General features: G+C 38.3%; 1 protein-coding gene across 4 annotated transcripts in view; it reads left to right on the top strand.

Annotated features, from left to right (window-relative positions):
• Positions 1–25,800, top strand: part of kif15 (kinesin family member 15) — a 78,698-nt gene that overhangs the window by 6,475 nt on the left and 46,423 nt on the right. For all 4 annotated transcript variants that reach the window (XM_059652122.1, XM_059652116.1, XM_059652110.1 and 1 more), the window contains exons 2-18: positions 555–591; positions 1,265–1,451; positions 2,468–2,544; positions 3,824–3,861; positions 8,722–8,822; positions 9,464–9,643; positions 10,375–10,584; positions 10,884–11,009; positions 11,311–11,433; positions 12,138–12,261; positions 14,611–14,711; positions 16,020–16,229; positions 17,900–18,077; positions 18,295–18,436; positions 22,510–22,651; positions 23,889–24,086; positions 25,609–25,716. In XM_059652122.1, the coding sequence (XP_059508105.1) occupies positions 555–591; positions 1,265–1,451; positions 2,468–2,544; positions 3,824–3,861; positions 8,722–8,822; positions 9,464–9,643; positions 10,375–10,584; positions 10,884–11,009; positions 11,311–11,433; positions 12,138–12,261; positions 14,611–14,711; positions 16,020–16,229; positions 17,900–18,077; positions 18,295–18,436; positions 22,510–22,651; positions 23,889–24,086; positions 25,609–25,716 (2,282 nt within the window). The remainder of the gene's footprint in view (positions 1–554; positions 592–1,264; positions 1,452–2,467; positions 2,545–3,823; positions 3,862–8,721; positions 8,823–9,463; positions 9,644–10,374; positions 10,585–10,883; positions 11,010–11,310; positions 11,434–12,137; positions 12,262–14,610; positions 14,712–16,019; positions 16,230–17,899; positions 18,078–18,294; positions 18,437–22,509; positions 22,652–23,888; positions 24,087–25,608; positions 25,717–25,800) is intronic.

The raw sequence follows: 25,800 nt of genomic DNA, 5'->3' as shown, positions 1-25,800 counted from the left end.
GAAGCTTACAGTTAGGAACATGTTTATTCAGTACTTTCTCTAACCGGAATTGTGGTTTTGCTTTGGAGGAGCTACTTGAGCATGCATAACTGATTTATAGGAAGTTTATTTAAGTCATTTGCTGCCACTTTAAAAGAAAATATATGTTGTGAATGGATTAACTATCTTTTTAATTGGGCATTTGTGTCACTGCAGTTGTGGAATTTGAGGAAATATTCATTGAATGAGAAATGGTTAACTTAACCCAATACCAAATTTTCCTCCTCCTTAATTAAAGGGAAATATCACTGGGTAAGAAGGGAAAGAAGAAAATGAAAATACTTTGAGGTCCCAAACCCCACAAGGTCTGAGGAGAGGTATTTGTAATTGGAAGTTTAACCATGTGGGAGCACAGGAAAAAAAAAATAAAAACTGGAACCCTTAGCTAAAAGTACTTCAGTCAATACTATGTAAGTTGTAACTTGGCCTCTGACGGTGTGAGAGGCAAAATGCCATGTTTTGGATTGTAATAGCCTTTGTACTATCACAATTGACTTGTCATGTATTTTTTTCAGGAGATGCTGTGGATATGCCTTCTGTTCAGTTAGCAAGGTAGGAAATTATTTTTGAAAAAAACAATGTATTGTCACACTATTTCTTGCACATCATACACTTGTTATCCTTGATCTTATAAATTGTGAACTGGCTGTTGTCAATGTTGCTTTGTCTGTAGGATTTGAATGAAGAGAAATTTTCCTACGATGTCTGTTGGAACTGGGAAAAATGCAGTTCCCACAAGACAAAAGCAAAATAGTGGATGTTGGAAATCCGAAATAAAATCAGAAAATATTTTAATTTTGGAATAACTTTTTATTAAGGCCTGTTTAGCCCTCCGTTTGACCGAGGGCAATCTAATTTTGATGGATTTAATTCTAATTTAACAAGGCCATATTAGCAATTGAATCTGAGTTTGTCTTGGGCAAAATGAATCAACGTTATACAGTGTTCATGTTCTGAACAATGGGGTGCCTTCTGGACTGAAGCTTTAATTCAAAATGATGCATTTTCTAAATATCATTAACTTTATTTTAGTTGTTTTCATTCTGATCAATGCATGCTTGAAATGTTGTCTTGGGAATTTCATGTTGAAAGCCATTTTCTTTTGTTAAATCTGTAAAAGCTGAAATCCAAATTCAATGTAGTCTGATAATATTGAAAGAACTTTACATTTCTGGCAATATTTGAATTGGAGGATGCTTTGCAATCTGAAGTTTTGTCACTGCAGTGCTGAAGGTGATTCTATCAAGGTCTACGTAAGAGTACGACCACCAGCAAAGAACACAGAATTGTTTACAGATGGAAATCAAGGACTGTGTTTGGCAGTTACATCATCAACTACTATTCGTCTTAATTCAAAACCAGATCCCAAGATCTTCACATACGATCACGTGGCTGATATGGACACCACTCAGGTACTGCAGAGTTGACATGAAACTTGGAGTTCTACTGTGAATAGATATCAATTTTAATGTTGTGATGTGGACAAATGATGCATGGAGAGGAAGCATGAAGGCTTCCTTTAATTTTAAGTTCTTTGCCATACTTGAACCATATCATATTGCTTCTCCTGACTGGTGCCATTAGATTGTTTTGGAAAGAAAAATCCCACTCTCGTTTCAGGTGGTAGACAAATTACTAATGATGTATTCTGAAAAGTATTGTTGAACTTTACACTGCACTGATTGTACTTTTTATTATGAAATTCCAACAAATGTTCCATTTTTATTTTGTAGCGATATGTAAGAATTTGATTTAAATAGCTTGCATTGCCTTCACTCAGACTGAGAGATTGCATCTGGCGTATCTTGCTGATATATTTTTGAGACCTCTTTCGTCCATTTCCCTATGTTATTATTAAACATTGACTGATGATTCTCTGCTCCATAAGCATCCATACCATAAAAGGCAGATTGTGTGTTGTTCCAGGTCAACCATAACCTCAAAAATTAATCATGTTGTCACTGTGATAACACATTCAAAAATGGGTACTTTGAGGGTAGGCCTTCGCAGTTGAAAGGTGGGAATGTTGTTAACTATTTTGCTATGTTTTAAAGAAAACTGTTGCCTGCATTTTGCAGCCCTTTTCACAACCTGAGAATGTTCAAACTTTTTTACAACCAATGAAGTATTTTTCTTATTTCGGTATGGGAAATGTAGCACCTAGCTTGTACACAGCCAGGTACCACAGACAGCAATCCTGACAATGATCACGATTTTAAGTTGAGGAATAAATATTTAGATGTTTTAAAACTATGCAATTTTTTGTTGTTCACAGGGTGTGTTCATCACTATCTGGATCAGCATTTGTTGCCTATCTGTGCCATCTCAATTAAGTTATGTAAATAAATGCACAGTGTTGCAAAATGATCCATGTGTCTATAAAATATTGATTTTTTAAAATGTGCATTTTCTTACCATCATTCTGCAGGAAGCAGTGTTTTCAGCTGTGGCTCGGGGCATTATTGAGTCCTGCATGAATGGATATAACGGTACAATTTTTGCCTAGTAAGTAATTTATACATTATTTTACAATGAAGTAATTTGATTATTAACAAGAGTTATACTTGTCCTTCTGCATCATATTTAGATTATAATGAAGTGGTAAAACAAGATACCAAGTTTGTTGCTGGAATTCATTCATTCTAATTGTATTCATCATTAAAGCTTTTGCTTTTAGATGTTGAGTGTGATTCTTCTTGTTGTGTTGGTAGCAAGCGTTTGATGTGTTATGTTTTTGCCAACTATGTTACCAATGTTTGTATCTGCAGACCTCAGCTGTGCTATTTGCAACCTAATTGACCATGGTTCTTAAAGGATAGCTGTTGTAAGCAATGGTATACTGATGCAGTGTAGAATATTCTAGATTGGGATAGATTTGTAGGAATTCAGATGTTCAGATAGTTTACCCGATCTTGGAATATCAATGTTGACATGAGAAGCTTCAGATGGATGTGTTCTGTTTCTAGTGCAGTCATTGTTTATCTTTAGCACGAGTATCTAGTTATATTACTGGATAATTGCAATACAGTATCATTAGTCTGTTTTGTAAATGCATCAAATTTACTTTAAGTGCTGTTCCTGAGAACAGTCATTATTTGTACGTCATTGTACTAGAATTCTACTATAATGTAAGTTGAAAGAAGTTGTTGTGTGATATTGCAGGGTGTTCAAATTTCACGTGAACTCCAAACACCAGAGCCTTGTCCTTGTCAAGAATGCTTCTTTCCATCTCCACAATATTTCCCCGAGTCAGCTTCTGGAAATCTAATCCATGCTTTTGTTCACCTCCAAGTGCAATGATTCCAATAGTTTTCTTGCTTTTTTTGAAAATCTTCACTCTGTGAACTCTGTTTTGTCCAAATTCCTGTTATACTTCAAGACATGTTTGCCCATCACTCCCATCTGTAAAACTGCATTGGCTGGCATTCCACTAGATATTAACTTTAAACACCTGATTTATAGATTTTACATCAATTGCCTCTGAAAGCAATCTGCTCCGGACTTTTTCCGGTGTATCTTTTTATGTTCTCCAGTTCTGCTTCTTTTTGATACTTTGTATGTTGCTTTTTAAATCTGAAATGGGTAGTTTTTCAAGTGGTTTGTTAGAGGTGAATTAGCAGTGGAATTTGATGACATGGTTGTTAATCTCGTAATATTCTACTGAACAAGGAAAGCTGGCTAAACTTTTGGCCTATGTTTAAAGATTCTTGTCAGACTAAAATGTTGAATTGTGCAAATCAACATTGTGATGTAATTTACAAAAAATTACATTTCTTTTTCTTAGTGGACAAACTGGCTCGGGAAAGACATTCACAATGTTGGGTATGTAGATAATTTTAAACATTTTTATATTTTACTCTATCAGATGATGAAAGACCTGATTTACCAATCAAATTGGAAAATCCATCTTTCAAATTTAACCTATTATTAGGTATACTGCACGAAAACCAGATAAGAAAGCATTACATATGCTTATTCATTTTGTAACGTTACAATACAGTGACATGTTATTTTGTGATCTGGTAAATGCTATTCATAGAATATAAACTGGGTATAAAAGGAGATGTACAAATCAAATTTTTTGTCAGACAATGACTTGCTTGTCATAGAGTCATGGAGATATACAGCACAGAGACAGACTCTTCAGTCCAACTCATCCATGCTGACTAGGTATCCTATATAAATCTAGCCCCATTTGTCAGCATTGGGCCCACATCCCTCTAAATCCTTCCTATTTATGTGCTCATCTAGATGCCTTTTAAATGTCGCAATTGTACCAGCTTCTATCACTTTCTCTGGCAGCACATTCCATACATGCAACACCTCTGCTTGAAAAAATTATCTCTTAGGCCCCTTTTATATCTTTCCCTGCTCACCTTAGTTTTGGACTCCCCCACCCAAGGGAAAAGACCTTGCCTATTTATCCTATCCATGATCCTCATGATTTAAAACCTCTACAAGGTCACCTCCCAGCCTCTGACGCTCCAGGGAAAACAGCTCCAGCCTATTCAGCCTCTCCCCATAGCTGAAACCTTCTAACCCTGATTTGCCTTTCCAAAATGCAGCACCTCACATTTATCTAAAATAAGCTCCATCTGCCACTTGGCCCATTGGTCCATCTGATCACGATCCCATTGTACACTGAGGTAACCTTTTTCACTGTCCCTACACCTCCAATTTTAGTGTCATCTGCAAACTTACTAAACATACCTCCAATGTTCACATCCAAATCATTTGTATAAATGACAAAAAGCAGTGGACCCATCCTTGTGGCACACAGCTGGTGACAGACCTCCAGTCTGAAAATCAGCTCTCCACCGCCCTCTGAGTTCTACCTTTGAGCCAGTTCTGTCTCCAGAAAGCTAGTTCTTCCTGTAATCCATGTGATCTAATCTTGCTAACCAGTCAACCGTGAGGAAGCTTGTTGAACACCTTACTGAGCCCGTATAGATCATGCACACTGTTTTGCCCTCTGCAATCCTCTTTGTTAGTACTTCAAAAAAATCGATCAAGTCAGTGAAACACGATTCACCATGCACAAAAGTTGTGTTGACTATCCGTAATCAGTCCTTGCCTTTCCAAATACATGTAAATCCTGCCCCTCAGGATTGCCTCCAACAACTTGCTCAACACCAGTGTCGGGCTCACTTGTCTGTAGTTCCCTGGCTTTTCCTTAGCACCTTTCTTAAATAGTGGCATGTTAGCCACTCCAGTCTTCTGGCACTTCCCCTGTAGCTGCGGATAAGCAAATATCTCCACAAGGGGCCCAGCAATCTCTTTCCTCGCTTCCCATAGAGTTCTAGGGTACACCTAATCAGGTCCTGGGGATTTGTCCACGTTTGTGCATTTTATGACGCTTAGCACCTCCTCCTCTGTAATATGGACAGTTTTCAAGATATCCCTATTTATTTCCCCACGTTCTCTAACTTCCATATCCTTCTCCACAGTAAACACTGATGCAAAGCACTCGTTTTGTTTCTCCACCGTCTCCTGTGGTTCCATACTTAGGTGGCCTTGCTGATCTTTAAGGGACCCTATTCTCTCGCTAGTCACCCTTTTATCCTTAATATTTTTGTATAATCCCTGTGGATTCTCCTTAACTCTATTTTCCAAAGCTATTTTGGGGTGGCACAATGGTTCACTGGTTAGCACTGCTGTCTCACAGTGCCACAGACCCAGTTCGATTCCAGCCTCGGGTGACTATCTGTGTGGAGTTTGCACATTCTCCTCGTGTCTACGTGTGTTTCCTCTGGCTGCTCTGGTTCCCTCCCACAGTCCAAAAGATGTGCATGGCAGGTGGATTGGCTATGCTAATTTGTCCATAGTGCCCAGGGATGCGTAGGTTAGATGGGTTAGCCAAGGGAGATGTGGGGAATGGATCTTGGTGGGACTGTGTGGACTTGTTGGGCTGAATGGTCTGTTTCCACACTGTAGGGATTCTATGTATATTTCATGCCCCCTTATTGCCCTCCTGATGTCCCACTGAAGTATACTCCTGCCGCCTTTACACTCTTCTCGGGATTCAGTCGATCCCTGCTGTCTCTACCTGACATATGCTTCCTCCTTTTTCTTGATCAAAACCTTAATTTCTCTAGTCATCCAGCATTATCTACATGTACCAGCTTTGTCCTTCACCCTAACAGGAACATACTGTCTCTGGACTCTTGTATTCTCATTTTTGAAGGCTTCCTATTTTCCAGCCGCCCCTTTACCTGCAAATATCCACCCCCAATCAACTTTTGAAAGCTTTTGCCGAATACCGTCAAAATCAGCCTTCCTCCATTTAGAACTTTAACTTTTATATGCAGTCTATCCTATTTAAAAGCTAATAGAATTATGGTCACTGGCCCCAAAGTGCTCCCCCCCCCCCAACGCCACTCACACCTCAGTCATCTAACCTGCCTTACCTCCCACGAGAAGGTCATATTTGGCACCTCCTCTATTAGGTTCATCCACATGCTAAATCAGAAGATTTTCTTGTGCACGTTTAACAAATTCCTCACCATCCAAGCTCTTAACACTGAGCAGTTCCAGTCTATGTTTGGAAAATTAAAATCCCCTACTGTAACCACCCTATTATTCTCACAAATAACTGAGACCTCCTTACAAATTTGTTTTTCAACTTCCTGCTGACTGCTGAGGGCTCAAGTGAACAATCCCAATAAGGTGATCAAGCCCTTCTTCTTTCTCAGTTCCACCCAAATAACTTCCTTGATTGTATTCCCAGGAATATCCTCCCTAAGTACAGCAGTAATGTTACCCTTAATCAAAAACACCACTCCCCTTCCTCTCTTACTCCCTTTTGTATTCTTCCTATAGCATCTATGCCCTGGAACATTAAGCTGCCAGTCCTGTCCATCCCTGAGCCAAGATAATAAAGTGTGAAGCTGGATGAACACAGCAGGCCAAGCAGCATCTCAGGAGCACAAAAGCTGACATTTCGGGCCTAGATCCTTCATCAGAGAGGGCCTGAGCCATGCCTCTTAAATTGCTATGAGCTTCCACTCCCTTGTTCCCAACTGGGCCCTGAGTTCATCTGCCTTACTTGTTAGACCTCTTACGTTGAAATAGATGCAGTTTTACTGTCAGTCCAAACTCGTTCTCTGCTTTGTTCCTGCCTGCCCTGACTATTTGACTTACTCCTCTTCCCAGCTGTATCAGTCTCAGATTGCTTCCTTTCCTCACTCTCTCCCAGTTTCCTCCACACCCCCACCAAATCCTTTACTAGTTTAAATCCTCCTGAGCAGCTCTAGAAAATCAGTCAGTATATTAATCCCCTTCTAATTCCTTCTTATACAGATCATTTTCATTCCAAAAGAGATTCCAATGATCCAGAAATGTGAATCCTTCTCCCCTGCACCACTCCTTAGCCGCACATTCATCTGCTCTATCCTCCTATTCCTACCCTCACTAGCTTGTGGCACCGGGAATAATCCAGATGTTACTACCCTCGAGGATCTCCTTTTTAAATTCCTACCTAAATTACTGTGTTCTCTCAGAATTTTGCCCTTATCTCTTCTTATGTCATTAGTTTTAATGTGTACAAGAACCTTCTGTTGGCCCCTCTCACCTTTGAGAATATTCTGCACCTTCTCCGAGATATCCTTGATCCTGGCACCTGGGAGGCAACAAACCATTCTGTTGTCTTGCTGTTGGCTGCAGAAATGTCTGGCTCGAGAGTTCCAATCACAGTTGACCACTTGGAACCTGGTGTATCCCTCATTACATTAGAGCCTGCCTTGGTACCAGAACCCTGTCTGTCACTGTGGCCTTCCCCTGAGAGCCCATCACCCCCTGCATTTTCCAAACCAACATTCTTGTTTGAAACGGAGATAGTCACGGGAGACTCCTGTGCTGCCTACCTTTCCTGGAGGCCACCCATCTCCCTGACTATCTTTAGTTTATCTCCCTTCCTGCAACTGCCATCCATCACATCCCCAGCTCTTATAAATTCCTCACTGCCTTTAATTGCTGCTCCAACCGATTCATGCAGTCTGATAGGATTCGAAATCAAGTACACTTCTTGCAATCATAATAATCAGTAACATGGAAATGCTCCCTAATCTCAGAATGACAGGAAGAGCACATCACTCTACTGGATGCCATCTTGGCACCATAACAATTTACAGACTCCGAAAATAGCATTGCCTTACTGCTCTAACAATACTGCTCCAGGCTAACTTCGTACCTGTGTTTTATATTTTTAAAGTTTAATCATGAGACAGATCTCAATAAAAGCATGTAATAAAAAAAACCCCACTCTACTCTACTCTATTGTAGATTTGCAAAAAATAGCTACTTAGCTGTTTCTCTGCTGTGATCTCCCCACACAGGTTTCTCCAAGATCACCTGTGAATTTTGCTATTATTTTTCTTAGACAATCTCCGATGTCCAGAGGTACTTGAAGTCAAACGGCAGAGGTGTTTGTGTGCTAAAACTCAGAGCTAAATTATGGTTTGGATCGGGTTAATTTTGAAAAGTTTAGCTTTCTAATCTCACTCTATGTGAGGCAGATGAGAATAAAGCCTGTATAATACATAAGTAGTAGTTCAGCGTGATTCTGTGCCCAGTCCATTGTCATGTAAAACTTAACCCTTGGCATATAATGATTTGTTTTCTTTGACCATGTTTGCAAAGTTAAATTCAGTATCTAGTTATAAATATTGTGGTTTGTACTTTCAGGTCCATCTGATGATTCTGATAACTTCACTCATAATTTGAGAGGTGTAATCCCTCGCAGTTTTGAATACCTCTTTTACTTGATCAATCGGGAAAAGGAAAAGGTATTTTTCATATTTTGAGCACTTTTTAACATTTCCTTTTTATTGATTTTACAACAGCATACAGTGTTGGATTTAAAATATCTCTCAACATTTTAGTGAATTACCATAATTTACAGAGACAAGTATACTCGTGAATGATGTGTAAATTTGTTTCTGTGTTATTATTTGAGGGGGGACTGTTGGCGAAGACACAACTCTCTGTTCAGTATCTCTCTGTTACTGTTGATCATTTCAATATAATGCCTCATCTTAAAACATAGTATCTCTGAAAGTCTGCATTCTTTCAATGGACTGCAAATCTTAAGTCTTATGTTATGTCTGAATGTTCACCTTCTGAGCCAGAGATTGATTGATTGTTTGTTCTTAATCTTAAAGTATGTTTTCCTCGTTGAATGGTAGGGAAGATTTGAAAGGGTTAGCAAGGTGATTACCAACCTGTTGAACCACTTTATGAATGCTCCTTTTATGGCTTACAAGTTTTAGAGTGAGACTTTAACCTGATGGTTTTGGCACAATAACAGAGATGGTACATACTCAGTCACAAGACCACCAGCCACAGCTGAGACAGCGATCAACTAAGCAAGCTGTTAAATTACACTTTTTTTTAGTGTTTAGTAATCTAATTCTATATTCTTTAACAGACTGGTGAAGGCAAGGATTTTCTCTGCAAGTGCTCCTTTATTGAGATTTACAATGAACAAGTATTTGATCTGTTAGACCCTGCTTCAACAGGTTTATTTCTTCGAGAAAATATTAAAACTGGGGTCTTTGTCGAAGGGGTAGTCGAGCAAGTTGTAACTTCAGCAGCTGAGGCATATCAGGTAATTTTAACACTACTTCACCACCACAGAGTTCATTCTCAACATATCAAAACAGGTTGATTTTAAAAATACTATGATCCAAAGTGCTATGTACTTTGTTTTGTTATGATCACCGTAAATTCTACCACTTTATTTTGCCACCATTATAATTGACCTAGTCCCTTTTCGGCAAATTGTCATTTTTAGATTTCTCTCACAGGATTGTTTCTGTATTTCGGTATTTTCTAGTGGATTGAGTTCATTAAAAAATGAAGAATATCTATTGTGAAAATAGATCAAATTTTATCATAATCTCAGCTATTGTGAATCATGCTGTCTAGATTCTTTGTTGATGTGTAAACGTCTAGGCTTGTTTAAAACTGCGCTTCACATATAAAATTATTTTAGCAACTACAAAGATAGCATTAATCCATAAATTATGTTGAACTGAACTGTTTACAAACTTGCTAAAGCATTTTTAAGATTTGCAATTTGTTTTAGTTTATTACATGAACCATAATTGACCATTAATTTGTTTTATTCTGTTTCTATGAAAACCCATGTTTTAATTATGCAATGTGATTACCACAGTTTTAAGAAGATACAAGATGTTAAAGTGATTCTATTAGATCAAGGTTCAAATAGAAAAAGGAATGAGCACAGTAACAATTTAAAATATCTTTTTGAATAAATATGCAGAGATTATGGTCATGTGCGGTGAAGGAATGAAGTGTTTTCCTAATTTCTAATAGGTGTTATCCATGGGTTGGCGGAACAGAAGTGTAGCTTCGACCTCGATGAACCGAGAGTCATCACGGTCTCATGCTGTCTTCTCAGTTACAATACAATCAAAGGAAAAGATCAACAACCTAGTTAACATCCGAACATCGCAGCTGAACCTGGTTGACTTGGCAGGGTCAGAACGACAGAAAGATACACATGCTGAAGGGCTTCGGTTAAAGGTAAGCTAAATTGCTATCATCAGCACTCAGAGAGAACGAGGACCATGATTCCCTGTAAATTCCAACCCTGCATATCAGAATTGGTGTTTAACAAGTACAAAAAGAAACTGTCTTTGTGATTAAATTCACATGGCATCTGGATAAATCTTGATTCCAATCCCAAATCTTCAAATTATTTTTTAATAAATTTTTGTGGCCAATTGAAACCTTTAGTTTAATGAGCATGCATTATTTGAAGATTAGGAGATTAAAAACTGACAACTTTATTAATTGTTATTTTTCCTTTCTGCATCTTTTAGGAAGCAAGCAGTATAAACCGATCACTGAGTTGTCTGGGACATGTTATTATGGGCCTTGTTGATCTGGCTAATGGGAAAAGTCGCCACATCTGTTACCGAGATTCTAAACTGACATTCTTGCTGAGGGTAATGTAAACATTCCATTGTTGAACACTTGTTTGAAATTTTATCAATTAAAGATGATGTGACATTCATCAAAAACTTAATCTTGAAAGAGGACATATCTTTAGAGTCTCGTAAGCTACAAATTTGAAGCCATGCTTTTGGTTAAGTGGATCTTGGGTGAAAATTTCAACAATACATACCGATTAATTTTACAGAAGTTTTGATATATGAATGGATAGCAAATTTTGGTAAACTGTTTATTTGCTACTGTTATGTAAAAACAGCTTAACTATCAACAGGTTAAATAAAACATTTCTTGCAGGACTCTCTTGGAGGAAATGCAAAGACTTATATTATTGCAAATGTGCATCCTGGGTCACGGTGTTTTGGTGAAACACTCTCCACCCTTCAGTTTGCTCGTAGAGCAAAGCTAATCAAAAATAAAGTGAGTAGAAGGTTTTTTGATCTGTTCAATGTTTGTCTTTAGTATTAGTTAATTAAGTAATTGTTACACATCTAATCATGTAATTGTGACCATGTAACAGTCTCTCTAATTGTTTATTTGGTTATGGGCAAGTTGAACTATATAAACCCAGGAAATTTTGTGGGACAGCCTTAGAATTCTTATGGATGGTTTCAGAATCCAGATTAAGAGTGAGAGAAATGAGTGTTCCAGTTCCAGATTTTTTCCAGTGACTATCGATGGAAGGAAAGTACTTGTGTATGTGCTTGGTTCCAGTGCCTTTCAGTAAACAGTCTGCTGTCATGTAAATAATGGAGTATCCATGTATCCTTTCAAAAACAAATATTGTTTTGGAAGAGTCCAGGAACATAATTTTAAAATAATTAGATTTTAAGAGAACAATATGTGAAGAGTAATGCTTATGTCTGTAAATGTTATGCCCCTTTTAGGCTTTCTTTTTAGTTTTTGTTTGAAACTGAACAGTAATGATCCATGCAGATGCTGTCTTGTGGACGAAATGGTTATGTTTTTCAGCATTCATTTCAGCTTTATAGACAGCCAAGCGTGAAGACGGTTAATACTGTTTAAAGACATCTGATAATTTGTTGTCTCCTTTTATTTTAATTGCTGTGTTATTGTGAAGCTGCTGTTTGATGTAATACCAACTTTTGCACCTTTTGTTGTAGGCCATTGTAAATGAAGATACGCAAGGCAACATTGCCCAGCTACAGGCAGAAATCAAGAAGCTGAAAGAACAGCTTTCTGATCTGTCGAAAGGACGAATGTCACAGTGGTCAGAGGCGAGGAGAGGTAGGTAGCCAGTTAACGTCTTAGGCATTGAGGAATATATGTATGTTGGGTGGTGTGCTAAAGTTTTTAATACAGAAGGAAAACTGCAAAGTACAGACAAATATTATCAAACTGGCAGAGTGGGCTTGTAAGTGGAATTTAATTTCATTATTGATAATGGAGATGGTGCAGTTTGATAGGCATAGTGAGACTACCTAATTCTTAGAAGCTGTTTAAGTAGAGGAGAAGGATCTAAGGGTACAGATATGCAATTCATTAAAAATGTCATTACAGGTTGACAACTGTTTTTAAAAAATGAATGAAACCTCACAAAGATTGGAATCCACTTTCCAGATGAGCTGAATTAAAAAGCAGATAAATATTTCAAACATACAGAACCTTGATTAGAAAACACTTGGAACACTGCACACAATTCTGGTCTCATCAGAAAGTTACTGAAGCACGGGCTGAAATTCAGAAATGATTTACTAGAATGACCCTAGAACTGAGAAAGTACAACTATCAGGAAAAAATGAACAGCATAGGGCGGTTTTCCCTTTGAAGGAAAATACCTAACAGAGGTTATGAATAACATTATTATGATTATTATTATACTATGCAAGTTAGGTAGCTGTAAATGATCTTTTTCCATTTAATAAGTCAAAAGCTAGAGTTGAGAAATTTGAGGACCAGTAATAAATACAACAAACCTTTTATTAACTGGCATCTATGGGACCAAGACAGTGCTGGTTGATGAAATATTCTGGATAATCAAGAGGTATGTACACCCCCAGTAAACCCTGACCAAGAAAAGCTTCAAGAGATCAACATCCCTCAAAAACATCAACACACCTAAAATCAATGTAAAAACACACAGTAAGTAATAGAACATTTTGCAGGGGTATACACATCACTGCTATAGTTTATTTACAGTGTAAATACTTGGACATCTCGATATTTGAGGTATATAACTTCTACTGGTTTATCAAAAGTGCCAGCTGACAAGGTGCCGATTAAAACAATGTTTCTTGTACAATAGAAAGTAGAGGAGTTTTTTAAAAATTTGTTCTCTTTCTGGGCCAAAGTTAATTGCATTGCTTTAACAAGATATTTTCTAATCAATTGCTCAGTGATGCTGTTATACACCTCAGGTGGGCCTTGAACTCAGGCTTCCTGACCCAGAAGTAGAGACCCCATCACTGCTACAAGAGCCCTTAAACAACTTGGTGTATTGAGAATATGAAACTCACCAACATATGGTACAATAGAGGCAAACAGTGTGTGTGTGTATATATATATTTGAGGTAAAAGTAGCTAACTACATGAAGGAGAAAGGAATGGAAGAACACGTAGATGAAGATAAAGTCAAAAAATGGGATGTGGCTTATGTAAGAGAATCAACACTGGCATAGGATGGCCTACTATAAATTCCTTGCCTCCAAAAAACTGTTTCTCCAATATGAACATTTTACAATATTTTGGGGACAGTTTGCAAAATAGCTTTTTATTCTTAACTGGAAGTGTTAACATGATCCAGTAATCAGAGTTTGTTTTCTACGCAAATGAATAAGCCCACGCTTAACTGAATTTTACTACTACGTTAAATGAATTGTTACCAACGTGTAATGGTTTTGTTTCTAAACTGCAAGCAACAAGCTTTGATTTAATTTGGGTGAGGTGTGAACCTGGGTCCCTGTTCATCCTCTGGTGAATATATGTGGTGCCATGGTGTTAACTCAAGAAAAAGATGTTTATCCCTAATGGATAAATATTTATGCCTCAGTCAAAAGTACACTAATGTATAAACTAAAGAACACTGTCCTTGTCAAATCTGTTTGTCGGAGTTGGCTGTGCAGAAATTGGCAGCTATGATTCCTACTTTTACAATGCATAACAATTACTTCACAGACTCCAAAGAGCTTTAGAGAGATCCTGAGGTTGTCAGAGGCACAACATAAAAGATTTATTTCCTTTTCATTATACTTTCTTGAAGAGCAAGAGAATGCACAGATCATTGACTCTGATGAGTCTTGTGTTTAGTGCTACACATTAAGAAAACTACTGACTCTAATGAAAGGTTTTTGGTATTAACAGACAATGTGTTGTTGAAACCAAGTGGTTTATTTGAGTCTCCGTATTTAACTCTTCAGCTGGCTGTCAGCTACATACAAAGACCACAAAATACAGGATCAATCAGTTGCTGAACAGTTACTTTGTTTGAACTTTGTTTTTGCTCAGACCAACAATATTTTTATGTGATTTTGAAGTTCGCAGTTTTATCATTATAAGCTTAATGTAGGTTTATTGAGATTTGTTTTTAGAAAGCTCAACAGAATGAATACTTTGCGTGTTTTCTTTCACTTTTATCAGATGCTGATTCTGTGGAGGAAAGTGAAGTAGATGACAGTGAATGGAAGAATCGCTTTTTGGAGGCAATGCTTCTTTGGGAGAACAGTGAGAGTCAAAACCAGGTTAGATTGCAGCCAAATTTATTTCTGTTTTGAGGAGATGTACACGTTTTCCTAGATATTGAAACAGTACATGTCTGCAGTTGCTAGACATCACAGTATTCCCATTTCATGCACTGAGTGGTAAGTAATATTCAAGCCATGCAAGTATCAGACAGTGAACATTTCAGCAAGAGAGTCTTCCTTTAACATTCAATCGAATTATCACCACTGAATCCCCTGCCATCAACATCCTTGGGTAACTATTGGCCAGAAACTTAATTGTGTCAGCCATATAAATATTGAGGCTGGGAATTCTGCCAAATACCTCTTATGGCTCCCTGAACTCTGTCAATGGTCTGCAAGTGTCCCTGTCCAGAGTGAGAGGGAATATTTTTCACTTTCCTAGATCCACGCAGCTCCAACAACACTCAGAATCAACGCCCTGCCTGCCAATGTAGTTAACTCAGCCACATTAGGGGCATTTAAATCAGTCCTTGGATAAGCATATAGATGATGATGGTATAGTGTAGGGGGAGGGGCATGGATTTGTTCAAAAGCCGGCGCAACATCGAGGCCGAAGGGCCTGTTCTGCACTGTATTGTTCTATGTTCTATTATTCGGGTCAAAACAGTCATGGGGCAATCCATGCCCCATATGAGCACCCACTCCCTTCGCCACTAACACAAAGTGGACACTACCCAGAAAGATATATTTTGGCCATTCAGGAAGACTCCTTTGATATCACTTTCCAAACACATGACATCTACCATCTACAAGGCAACAGACGCATTGGAGCACCACTCCTCCAAGTCATACATCATGAGACTTGGAAGTATTATCACCATCAAAATCCTAGAACTCCTTCCCAAAGAGCGCTCTGGGTATACCAAAATGCATGGATTGCAGCAGTACCGTTTTGTCCAAGGCATTCAGGGATTCGCAACAAATGTTGCTGTCACTAGTGCTAACCTTCCAATAAAGAATCATTTAAAAAAAAAGCCGGATAATTTTCAGCCATTTTAATTAAGTTTTGGTGTCTAAACGTGTTTTGGATTGAGTTCATTGACAGTGATACTAACTTTTTAGTTAATTATTGGGACTGAATTTGCATCAGTGTTGAAATGCAGTTATAGTTGAAGGAACATTGACTGCATGATGTAGAAATCAGCATGCATCAATGGAGTCTTTGCGAACTCTGTCCCAGAAAGCATTTGACAGGAGAGTTTGAAGGTGAGTGACTATGGAAAAGAAAAGTACGTCTTCTAATTGCTAAAATGACTTGTGTGTTTTGTGCCTTGATTCTTTCTCATTTTTTTATTTGTTTTTCAGAACCTGAAGGAAAAAGTTGGTCAACTTAAGGATGTGTGTGACAAAAAGGAAAAGATACTTCAATCAAACAAGATGATCGTGAAATTCAGAGAAACCACCATAGCACGTTTGGAAAAGGTCCTGAAGGCATCTCAAGAAAGCCTACCTTCTGATGAAAAGGATGCAGTAATCAATGAACTGAGAGAAGAAATTCAAACTTTAAAAGAACAGGTGAGATATTTGCCAGGAAACTGGCATGCTTAGAATTTTAGATAATAAAATGTGAGGCTGGGTGAACACAGCAGGCCAAGCAGCATCTCAGGAGCACAAAAGCTGACGTTTCGGGCCTAGACCCTTCATCAGACCTGCCTGCCCTGGTCGACCCATCGTCTCAGCCTGCTCCTGCCCCACCAAACAACAAACCCATTATCTCTGCTTAGAATTTTAACTTGTCTTGAATTATCTTTGAATACAGTAGTCTATTTGAATTTCTAATCTCTTGGAACTGTGAAGTCACTTTGTTTTTTACAATTCTTTTCAGCAAAGCAAGATATTGAAAACTATTTTACCAACAGCTTAAGATTAATTTCATTTTTTTAAAAAAATGGTCAGTGGTGGTGTGTTATAGTTCATGCAAAATGTGGTAATATGTACTTTTTAACTGCTCATTGTAACCTGGAGCTATGGATAGTGAAGGTAGAAACTTGAACATTCTTTTCATTACATGGTGATCATGAATTTCTTCTGCAATTACTATCTGCTATTGGCATATGTTGTAAGGATTTACAGACAGATACTTAACCTGCTTCACCATGTAATGACTAAACCTTTCGCTGTCAAGTTCTGGGGTGTGACATGATCCTGGAGCTTTTCTTTCAGAGGCAGGATTTATACTAGACCTCTAAATGATTTGGTAACTCCAAATGATAAGTTATGCGAAGTAAGGTGCTGCTTATTGTATTTTTTATCAATCAGATTAATATAAATATTGTTGAGTTTCATCTTTACATGGCACAAATGGTTGTAGAAGTACATGCTGTAAATCACAAAAGAGTGGTAACACGAGTCTTGAGGCCGCAACAATGCTAATGCAGAAAATACAGCAAAGAGCTGCAGATGCTGGAAATATGAAACAAAAATGGAAATTTCAGTTTTTGTTTCAAGATGATAACAATACCAGTTCATTTTCAGATGAACAATTAAAAAGTGCACACATTATGTTAAAATTGCACAGGACCTTTTTTCTAAAAAAAAACAAAATGCTGAAAATATAAAATCAAACAGAAAATACTGGTAATACTCAGCTGGTCGGATGACGTGTGGAGAAAAGAACAGAGTTAATGTTTCAGGTCTTTGACCTTCCATTTGTGACTTTTTGATGTAGAGAACATTGGAATATTGTGCGCTGTTATCATCTGCCTATCATAAAAGGAGTATACGACCACCGAGGTGGTGGTAAAGAGATTTCCAGTGATGGGTATAATTATCAGGAAAGATTGACGGGCTGGGTTTCTTTTCTCTAGGAAACAGAGGCTGAAGTTTGACCTAATAAACAGACTTTTATCAGTCATTGTGATAATTCTTAGAGAAAGTGTCCATTTGAAAGGAGCCCCAACCTCGGCGTCATAATCGTAAAATTGCCTTAAGAAAACTTAACTCAACAGTTTTAATATTTAAAATGTGGAACATTTAAAACATGTAGCATAGATTGCTTTAAGAAAAAAACTAGTTAAATTGTGAGGGAGTAAGGAACAGAAAGCTATGTAGACTGGGTCAGGTGAGATGAGATGGATAAGCGTCAGCATGGACCTGTTGAGCCAGATATTCTGTTTCGGAGATGTACATTGATTATAATTAACATAAAATACCTTGTAGGAATCTATACTGTCTTGTTTTACTAGATTGAACAAGACCCTCGGGTTGCCAGTTATGCAATGGAGAATCGTGCATTGCGGGAAGAAAACAAATACTTAAACTCCTTGGACAGTGTGAAACGTGCTAAGGATATTACTTCATGCATGGCAGCAGAATTGGAAAGGGCATTTTTGCAAGCCTCTATTTCTGATAAAAGTGCTGGAGGTAAGTGTTCTTTTATGCAGCTTTTGTAATTTAGCATGTCAGGTTAATTTGCTTGATAAAACTGCTTCCTGATAACTGATTGATAGTACTAATACATGTTTGTCGATATAATGACTGTTTGTGTTCTTTTCACTGTCCTTGGCTCAGTCCTAATGTCTGCTGTGTTGTTCTCTCAAATTGTAACAAGCAAATGATGCTATGTCAATTCATTTATTAGGTCTGACCTCATACCAGTCACCTATCAAAGTTGAAAACGTTTCTGCAGCATCACAAGAAAGGCTTAAAGCTCGACTTCTACAAGCGCAGAATGACATCTCTTCTGTTAAACAGGAATATGAAGAGTTTCAGGAACTGACTAAGTAAGTACTTTTGTTTTTGCTGTTTGAAAAATTTACAAACCAATAAAGTACAATCTGTTACAACTAGTTACTTAAAAGCAAAATACTGCGGATGTTGGAAATTGGAAATCTGAAATAAAAATACTAAGTTCTGGAGAACTTGGTAGGTCTAACAGCATCTGTGAACACTGAGAAAGGGTTATATTAGACTCATTAACTCTGTTTTCTCTCCACAGATGCTGTCAGATCCGCTGAGTTTCTCCAACACTTTGTTTTTATTACAACTGGCTATTTTGTCAGTATGCCAATCTATTTTTTTTGAAGAGTTGGGAACATAGTTTGGGCAGATTTGATTCAGCTCCAGTGAAACTAAACTGTTGACGTAAAGGATGTTTAGACAGTGCTGATCTAATAATTGCTTCCCACGAATATTTTAAGTCTGTTTGCTTGAAGTTCAAATTAGGTTAATGGGGAATCAGACTGAATATATGCAAATGGCACCTCAAACCTTATTTTTAAGTGTATGAATTCTGTCCTCTTGTCTTCTTGCTTTGAGATGAATATTTGAAAATGCAACATTTCTGTAATGTTTACATGTGTTTACATATTGATTTTGTTTAATGTATGGGTTTCAGTGCAAACAATTCTTTGTGCTTTGTTTGTGGGCAGTAAGAAATGTTATTTTTGGTCTTGTAGCCTTCCATACTTACCCAGATTTATAAAAGCTTTACCAATTATTGGATATTCTGAAGCCCATTTAATTGCATAGCCACTGCATCCATCATCTTGTTTTAATATGTGTTTGACATTAACCTTGCCTCCACCCTGATCCATCATCGGGTTAAAATGCTGTAGAAATGATATTTGACCTTCAAATGTTTCTGGCTTGCCTTTATTGTTTTTATTGAAACAGTCTTAATGCTTAGGAGAGATAAGACTGGGGCCTGCTCTGGAGCGGTGTAAGGTTGCTCAGATATCCTCCATACACTAAATGCAGAGTGTTCGTTTTTTCTGTATGTTGGCAATTCTCAAGTTTCGCAGAGAGAAATTCCAGTTTGATTCTTGAGACATGGAGGTGCTTCTGGATCTCTCCGCCCTGGGGCCATTTTGAAGATAGATCTTGATATTTGGCTTCCACATAATGAATGGTGGTCAGTCCAGCAGTGAATGCTGCACATGAATTTCATTATACGCATAATCCTCCTGTCCCTCTGCCTGGTGATGTATTAATCGTTTAGATATCAATATATGAAATGGGTTTACATGCAAGTTATCAGTTGTAATTAGAGAACTGAAAAATTATGTTGGTGACCTGGAGCTCGTACTGAGCACACATAATTTGTAGGAGGAGATTGTTGCTGTCAGTGCACGGACTGGAAGCAGTTCAATCTGTTATAAAGAGGACAACCCCCCCTCTGAGTACTAAAACCAAAACATCCAGAGAATCTTTCCTTGCCCTATAATCTGTTAAAAGAAGTGTGAAAAGTGGTATAACCCACCTATATGTCACCCATAATCTGTAACAAAGGAGTAGTTAAATGAAATAAACTCCTGACACTCGTGATTATAATCAACAAGTAACAACTTATTTATCTAACTCTAGCAATGAGCAATTAACAAACTGAACAATTCCCCTCTAATTACTCAGAGATAATAGGAACTGCAGATGCTGGAGAATCCCAGATAACAAAGTGTAGAGCTGGATGAACATAGCAGACCGAGCAGCATCTTAGGAGCAGAAAAGCTGACATTTCGGGCCTAGACCCTTAATCAGAAATCGGGGAGGGGGAGACCGTTCTGAAATAAAAGGGCGAGGGGGGAGGCAGATCAAAGATGGGTGGAGAGGAGACAGACAAGTTAAAGAGGCGGGGATGGAGCCAGTAGAGGTGAGTGTAGGTGGGGAGGTAGGGAGGCGATAGGTCAGTCCAGGGAGGATGGACAGATCAAGGGGGCCGGGATGAGGTTAGTTGGAAGGAAACGGGGGTGCGGCTTGGTGTGGGAAGAGGGGACAGGTGAGAGGAAGAACAGGTTAGGGAGGTGGGGACGAGCTGGACTGGTTTTGGGATGCAGTGGGGGGAGGGGAGATTTTGAAGCTTGTGAAATCCACATTGATACCATTGGGCTGCAGGGTTCCCAAGCAGAATATGAGTTTCTGTTCCTACAACCTTCAGGCAGCATTGTTGTGGCTCTGCAGGATGCCCAGGATGGACATGTTGTCTAAGGAATGGGCGGGGGTTTGAAATGGTTCGCAACTGGGAGGTGCACTTGTTTATTGCGAACAGAGCGTAAGTGTTCTGCAAAGTGGCCCACAGGCCTCCGCTTGGTTTCCCTGATGTAGAGGAGGGTACAGCGGATGCATTCTACCACATTGGCAGATGTGCAGGCGAACATCTGCATAATGTGGAAAGTGTTCTTGGGGCCTGGGATGTGGGTGAGGGAAGAGGTATGGGGGCAGGTGTAGCACTTCCTGCGGTTTCAGAGGAAAGTGCCGGGTGTGGTGGGGTTGGAGGGGAGTGTGGAGTGGACAAGGGAGCCATGGAGGGAGTGGTCTCTCTGGAAGGCAGACAAGGGTGGGGATGGAAAAATGTCTTTGGTGGTGGGGTCGGATTGTAGATGGCGGATGTGTCGGAGGATGATTTGGCGGAAGTTTTGGAGCATTTAGCCATCCAGTCTTTTGATACAAATGTTACGGTTCAGGTGCTCTGTGCACCTGCAGTCTCACAAGCTGCCCAAAGACTTTTGTTTTAATCTCCAAGCCTTGAAAAAGACCATAATCTTTTTAAAAGGACTATATGCTGCTTTCTCCTCTATCATTTTATAAACATCAATATTTTACAAACATCAAATTCTAACATCCTCCCTTCCAATCCATAAGCACTCTACCCAACTTCACAACAAATTTGAAATTATTCTTGTCAAAGAACAAGACATCAAAAGGGATACTTTATCATTTCCTATTTGCTTGTTCATATGCAACAAGTTGTGCAGCACATGCGACAACTTGGATATAAAGAAGATTAATATACAACAGCACCCTTCTCCAGGAAAGTCCTCAAACTTAAAGTTTCAATTCATGACCAGCACTTACAAGCAGTGGAAAACGGTCAATTATGTCGGCGGCATGCCCTAATGGGATGTGTACAATAACTGGACACAATTCAACATTTACCAAAGCAAGTGTACCTTTGGCAGACTTTGAGCATCAGGTTTTAAGTAAAGATGAGGAAATCTGCCTATTGAAATTAAAGTCTGGAGAGCAATAGTCTTGAACATTCCTATGCTTGTGCAATTGGCATAGTGCTGCACACTCAGTCCAAGAAACCTGATCGCTTTCACTTGAGCTGCCTTCAGTCACTCTGACGATCAGATGGCAGGTCAAATTGTCGGATGCTGAAGTGCTTGCTTGAGCTGGCGTGCCATGCATCCTCACTATATGGAGACAGTTACAATTACTTGGGCTGGTCATGTAGCTAGAATGCTTGATTCTCTTACCAGACCCTGAAGAGTCTAGGCCCGAAACACCAGCTTTTGTGCTCCTAAAATGCTGCTTGGCCTGCTGTGTTCATCCAGCCCCACGCTTTGTTATCTCAAATCCTCTGTTCACAGCTTGAGGCTGGGGTGCCTTGATACGGTGGTCAAAGGAAGCAGTGTAGGACAATCTGAAGGCTTTATTTAAGCGTTTTGGAGTTGACTTGAACTCTTGAGAGAAGGTTGTGCAGGTTTACTGCAACTGGTACAACCAATTTAATAAAATTGATCAGCCGCTTTTGAAAGCAAGGGGAATTCCCAAGACAGGACATAGTTCTTTTTCTATACAAGGCCCAGTATGTGGAGATTTACACCCCGGCCAAGGTGACCAGAGGTTACAAATGTTTTGTGTTCTTTCTTCATTGTAGTTTTGCACTGAAGTGATACAGAAATCCTTCTTTGCTCCAATATGAACCTACTTAGACTTACCAATTTTAATGTCTGTGTCTAAATATACCATGAAGTTCAATTTTTGGCAAATTCCCTGAATTTATGCTGATTTGTGCTGCTGATTTTTTTGTTCTGACTGGTTAATGTTTATAAACTAAGATTTGAATGATCATTAGGAAGAGACAAATGGAGTTGGAATCAGAGGTCCACACTCTTCAAAAGGCCAACCAGCATCTAGAAAATATTTTGGAGACGACTAAAGCTCTCACACGTCAGGAAGTCTCCCAGCTAAATAGGATGCATGTTGAGACAATCAAGGTAATATTTATTGGCATACTCCATTACTAAAATAATGAGGAGATTTTAAAACTACAAATGCAGCTGCGGTTTGTAGAAAAATAATTGATTTCAATGGAGACTTGAATTCTCAGGGCTTTACTCCATCATCTGTTTGCACAAATTTAGCAAATAAAGGCTTTATTTTTAACGATTGTAGAATTTAATACCTTGCTCAAAAAATCAAGATTTACAATGGAAGCAAATTGTGCCCATTGTTGCTGTAGTTAATGCTGATGAAAAAATTATCCTTGTGACATGAACTAATGTTGTCATTTATTGGTGAGTCAGTGAGTGCCCCAGAGCACCATGTCATTCAAAGTTTGTTTGTGTAAATGTTGTTTTCTTTATTAAGAAAAATTGTTTTTGGTCAGGCTTTGAAAATATTTTGTTTAGGTTGAAAAATTTAGAAGTAAAATGAGTCTGTGAGGATAATGATTGCAGTGAAATTTCTTGCTAGCGTTTATTGCTTATCCTTAGTAGCTTTTGGGCTGCCTTAAACCACTGCTGTCTGTAGTTCTGAAGGGGGATTGGAAAGAGTGGGGTTATTTTTCTGGCAACAGAGGAGACTGAGGAGGGGATATGACTGAGATGTATAAAATTGAGGGGCATAGATAGGATAGCTAGGAAGGAATTTTCTTCTTGATGGGAGAGGTCTATGACTGGGGACATTAGATTTAAAGAAAAGGGAATGTGCGGGAAAAATGTTTTTGCTCGGCCTGTTAGGAATCTGGAATTCACTGTTAGCAAGGGTGGTAGAGGCAGGAACCCTTATAGCATTTAAGAAGTATTTAGATGTGCAATTGGAACGCCAAGGCGTGCAAAGCTGTGGACCACGTGTTAGAAAATTAATTAGAATAGTTAGGGGGTAATTTTTGACCAGCACAGTTTCCTTTTTCTGTAGATTACTATGACTTTGTGTGGTCAACATAAAACCACAGTATTATTATCTGGGAATTCTAACTCGGCAGGATGAGGATTTTCAATGTATCCAAGTCATCGTGGTGTGTGATTTTTTGATATCTCTTAATTTACTTTTAAGAGCCTTTGTATAGCAAAACAAAATACGTCTAGTTTCTACCATTAGAATAATGTTTTTGTTGAACTACTGTAGCTGTTTCTCTTTTCCCATTTACTGCCATTGTGCTTAGATCTGGATTAAATAGTGTTGTTTACTGTTACAAGGTTAAATTCTAATATCTATTTCATGTCTAATTAGAATTTGACCACTCCAACAAAGTCTATTTACAATCTACGACCTCGAATGATTCTACGAATGAGTCCCGAAGGAACACCTGGTCTCTGTGCAGAAATGGAGTCAGGAACTCCAGAAGGTGATATAATGAATGAGACTTTGCCACCTGAAATGAATGAACAGGCTTATGAAGCAATTGCAGAAGAGCTTCGAATGGTGCAAGTTAGTGTTTTTTTGACAGTTGGATGACTCCGATGAAAATTTACATGCCTTGACCAAAACACACTGCATCATTTTGTCTTGGAAAGTTTTTTTGTTTTAATAACTTCTGATGCTTATTGCAGTTCAGTCTTTGCTTATATTCAACTAAATTGATTTATGTGATATGTTTATATATTTAAAGTGATTGTGAAGGATAGAAAAATTAGCATTGTTGTGAGTGGATATGAATTTGCATTAATGTTTTGCTTGAATACATTCTGATTTATCCCCAATAAATAAAAGCAACGTTTTGAAGTGCAGTAATTTTTTTTAAGTAGGTAACGCTGCAAAAAAAAATTGCCCAGCCAATAAAGACCTCACCCGCCTGCCCCCAAAAAAGAAGCAAGTGAGGAATAATCAGTGTTTGATGACATGGATTTGGGGATAAATGTTGGACATGGCATCAGCTAAAACTCCTGCTTTTCAAATAGGGCCATGATATCCAGAGACTTTGTTTAATGTCTTGGCTGAATGCTGTCTCTTCCAGCAGTACAGCAGTCTTTAGGTACTACTGTGATCTTAGATTATAGAATGAAGGCATAAAGTAGAGCTTTATTACAAAATCTTTTTCCCTCAGGGAATGAAAAACAAGTGAGTGCTGAATGCATCCTCATAGAAATAAATGGATCTTGCAAAACAACAGTTTGCTAGCAGTTCTTGGAAATATTTTAGTGCTGTTCCCAGAAAATAATTGGTGCATTGTGGGCTTCATGGATTAGAAGATCTGGCACTGGAAGCAAATAGGAATCCTTTTTGACTAGAATCGTGCATACTGTGCTAATTGCATTGTTATCTCACTGGCAGAATAAATTCGTATTCTGTACACTGGCATCTCCTTTGCCGGTTGATGAGCACAGGTTCATTAAAATGGCGTTGCATTTCAGTCTTGCATTATCATAGAATTTTATGAGGACATCTTGATACAAGTGTTGAGAATGACCTTAAGCTTTTAATAATTAGGCACTTGCTCTCATTGAAAGTTAGAATGCCACACTAGTAGTAGTAGTGAAAGTGAAATCCATATATTTACAAAAGGAAAAGAATAAATATATTAAAAACTAAACATTTTGAAAAGTTGGAGGAATAGTTCTAAGTTAAGTGACTGTGATCGTTAAAGGCATTCATAGCTGTAGTATCTGCTTATTGCAGCGTGAAATTGACACTGACTGACTGTCATCTTTGAGTTGAAGTACTTTGAAGTGATTTACACTTCTGCAGCAATAATTGAAGAGTACTGTGGAGAGACTCATTGGTATCTTTTTGTTTTGCATTACCTACTTATTTAAGTTTTCCAGAAAAAACTTAGTATCATCTTTATTTAAAATGTGGCCTGAGTCTGCCTGGCTGAATGCCATCTTCTGTGTAGACAATCCTATTCTAAGTGTGCTGTATTATTTGAAAATTAACTTCTAGAAAATATATACATGTTGTGCTAGAAATGGGTTAATATGTCAGCAATCTAAAACTGGTTTTGGTTTTCTAGGAGCAGTTGTCTAATCTGCAGACTAAGCTAGATGAAGCAGAGAGCAAAAATGTAAAACTTCAACAGAACATTGACAAACTGGAACATCATTCTGCTCAAATGAATGAGGTATTTTTTTAAGACACCTGTAAATCTTGTAGTTCTTTTTGTGTCTGTTTGTCCCCAATAACTGCTTCATTTAAACTTGCAAAT

This window comes from Stegostoma tigrinum, chromosome 2, assembly GCF_030684315.1.
Source record: "Stegostoma tigrinum isolate sSteTig4 chromosome 2, sSteTig4.hap1, whole genome shotgun sequence".
NCBI lineage: Eukaryota > Metazoa > Chordata > Chondrichthyes > Orectolobiformes > Stegostomatidae > Stegostoma > Stegostoma tigrinum.
The sequence above is the reverse complement of the archived record's forward strand: the minus strand, read 5'-3'. Positions and strand labels throughout refer to the sequence as shown.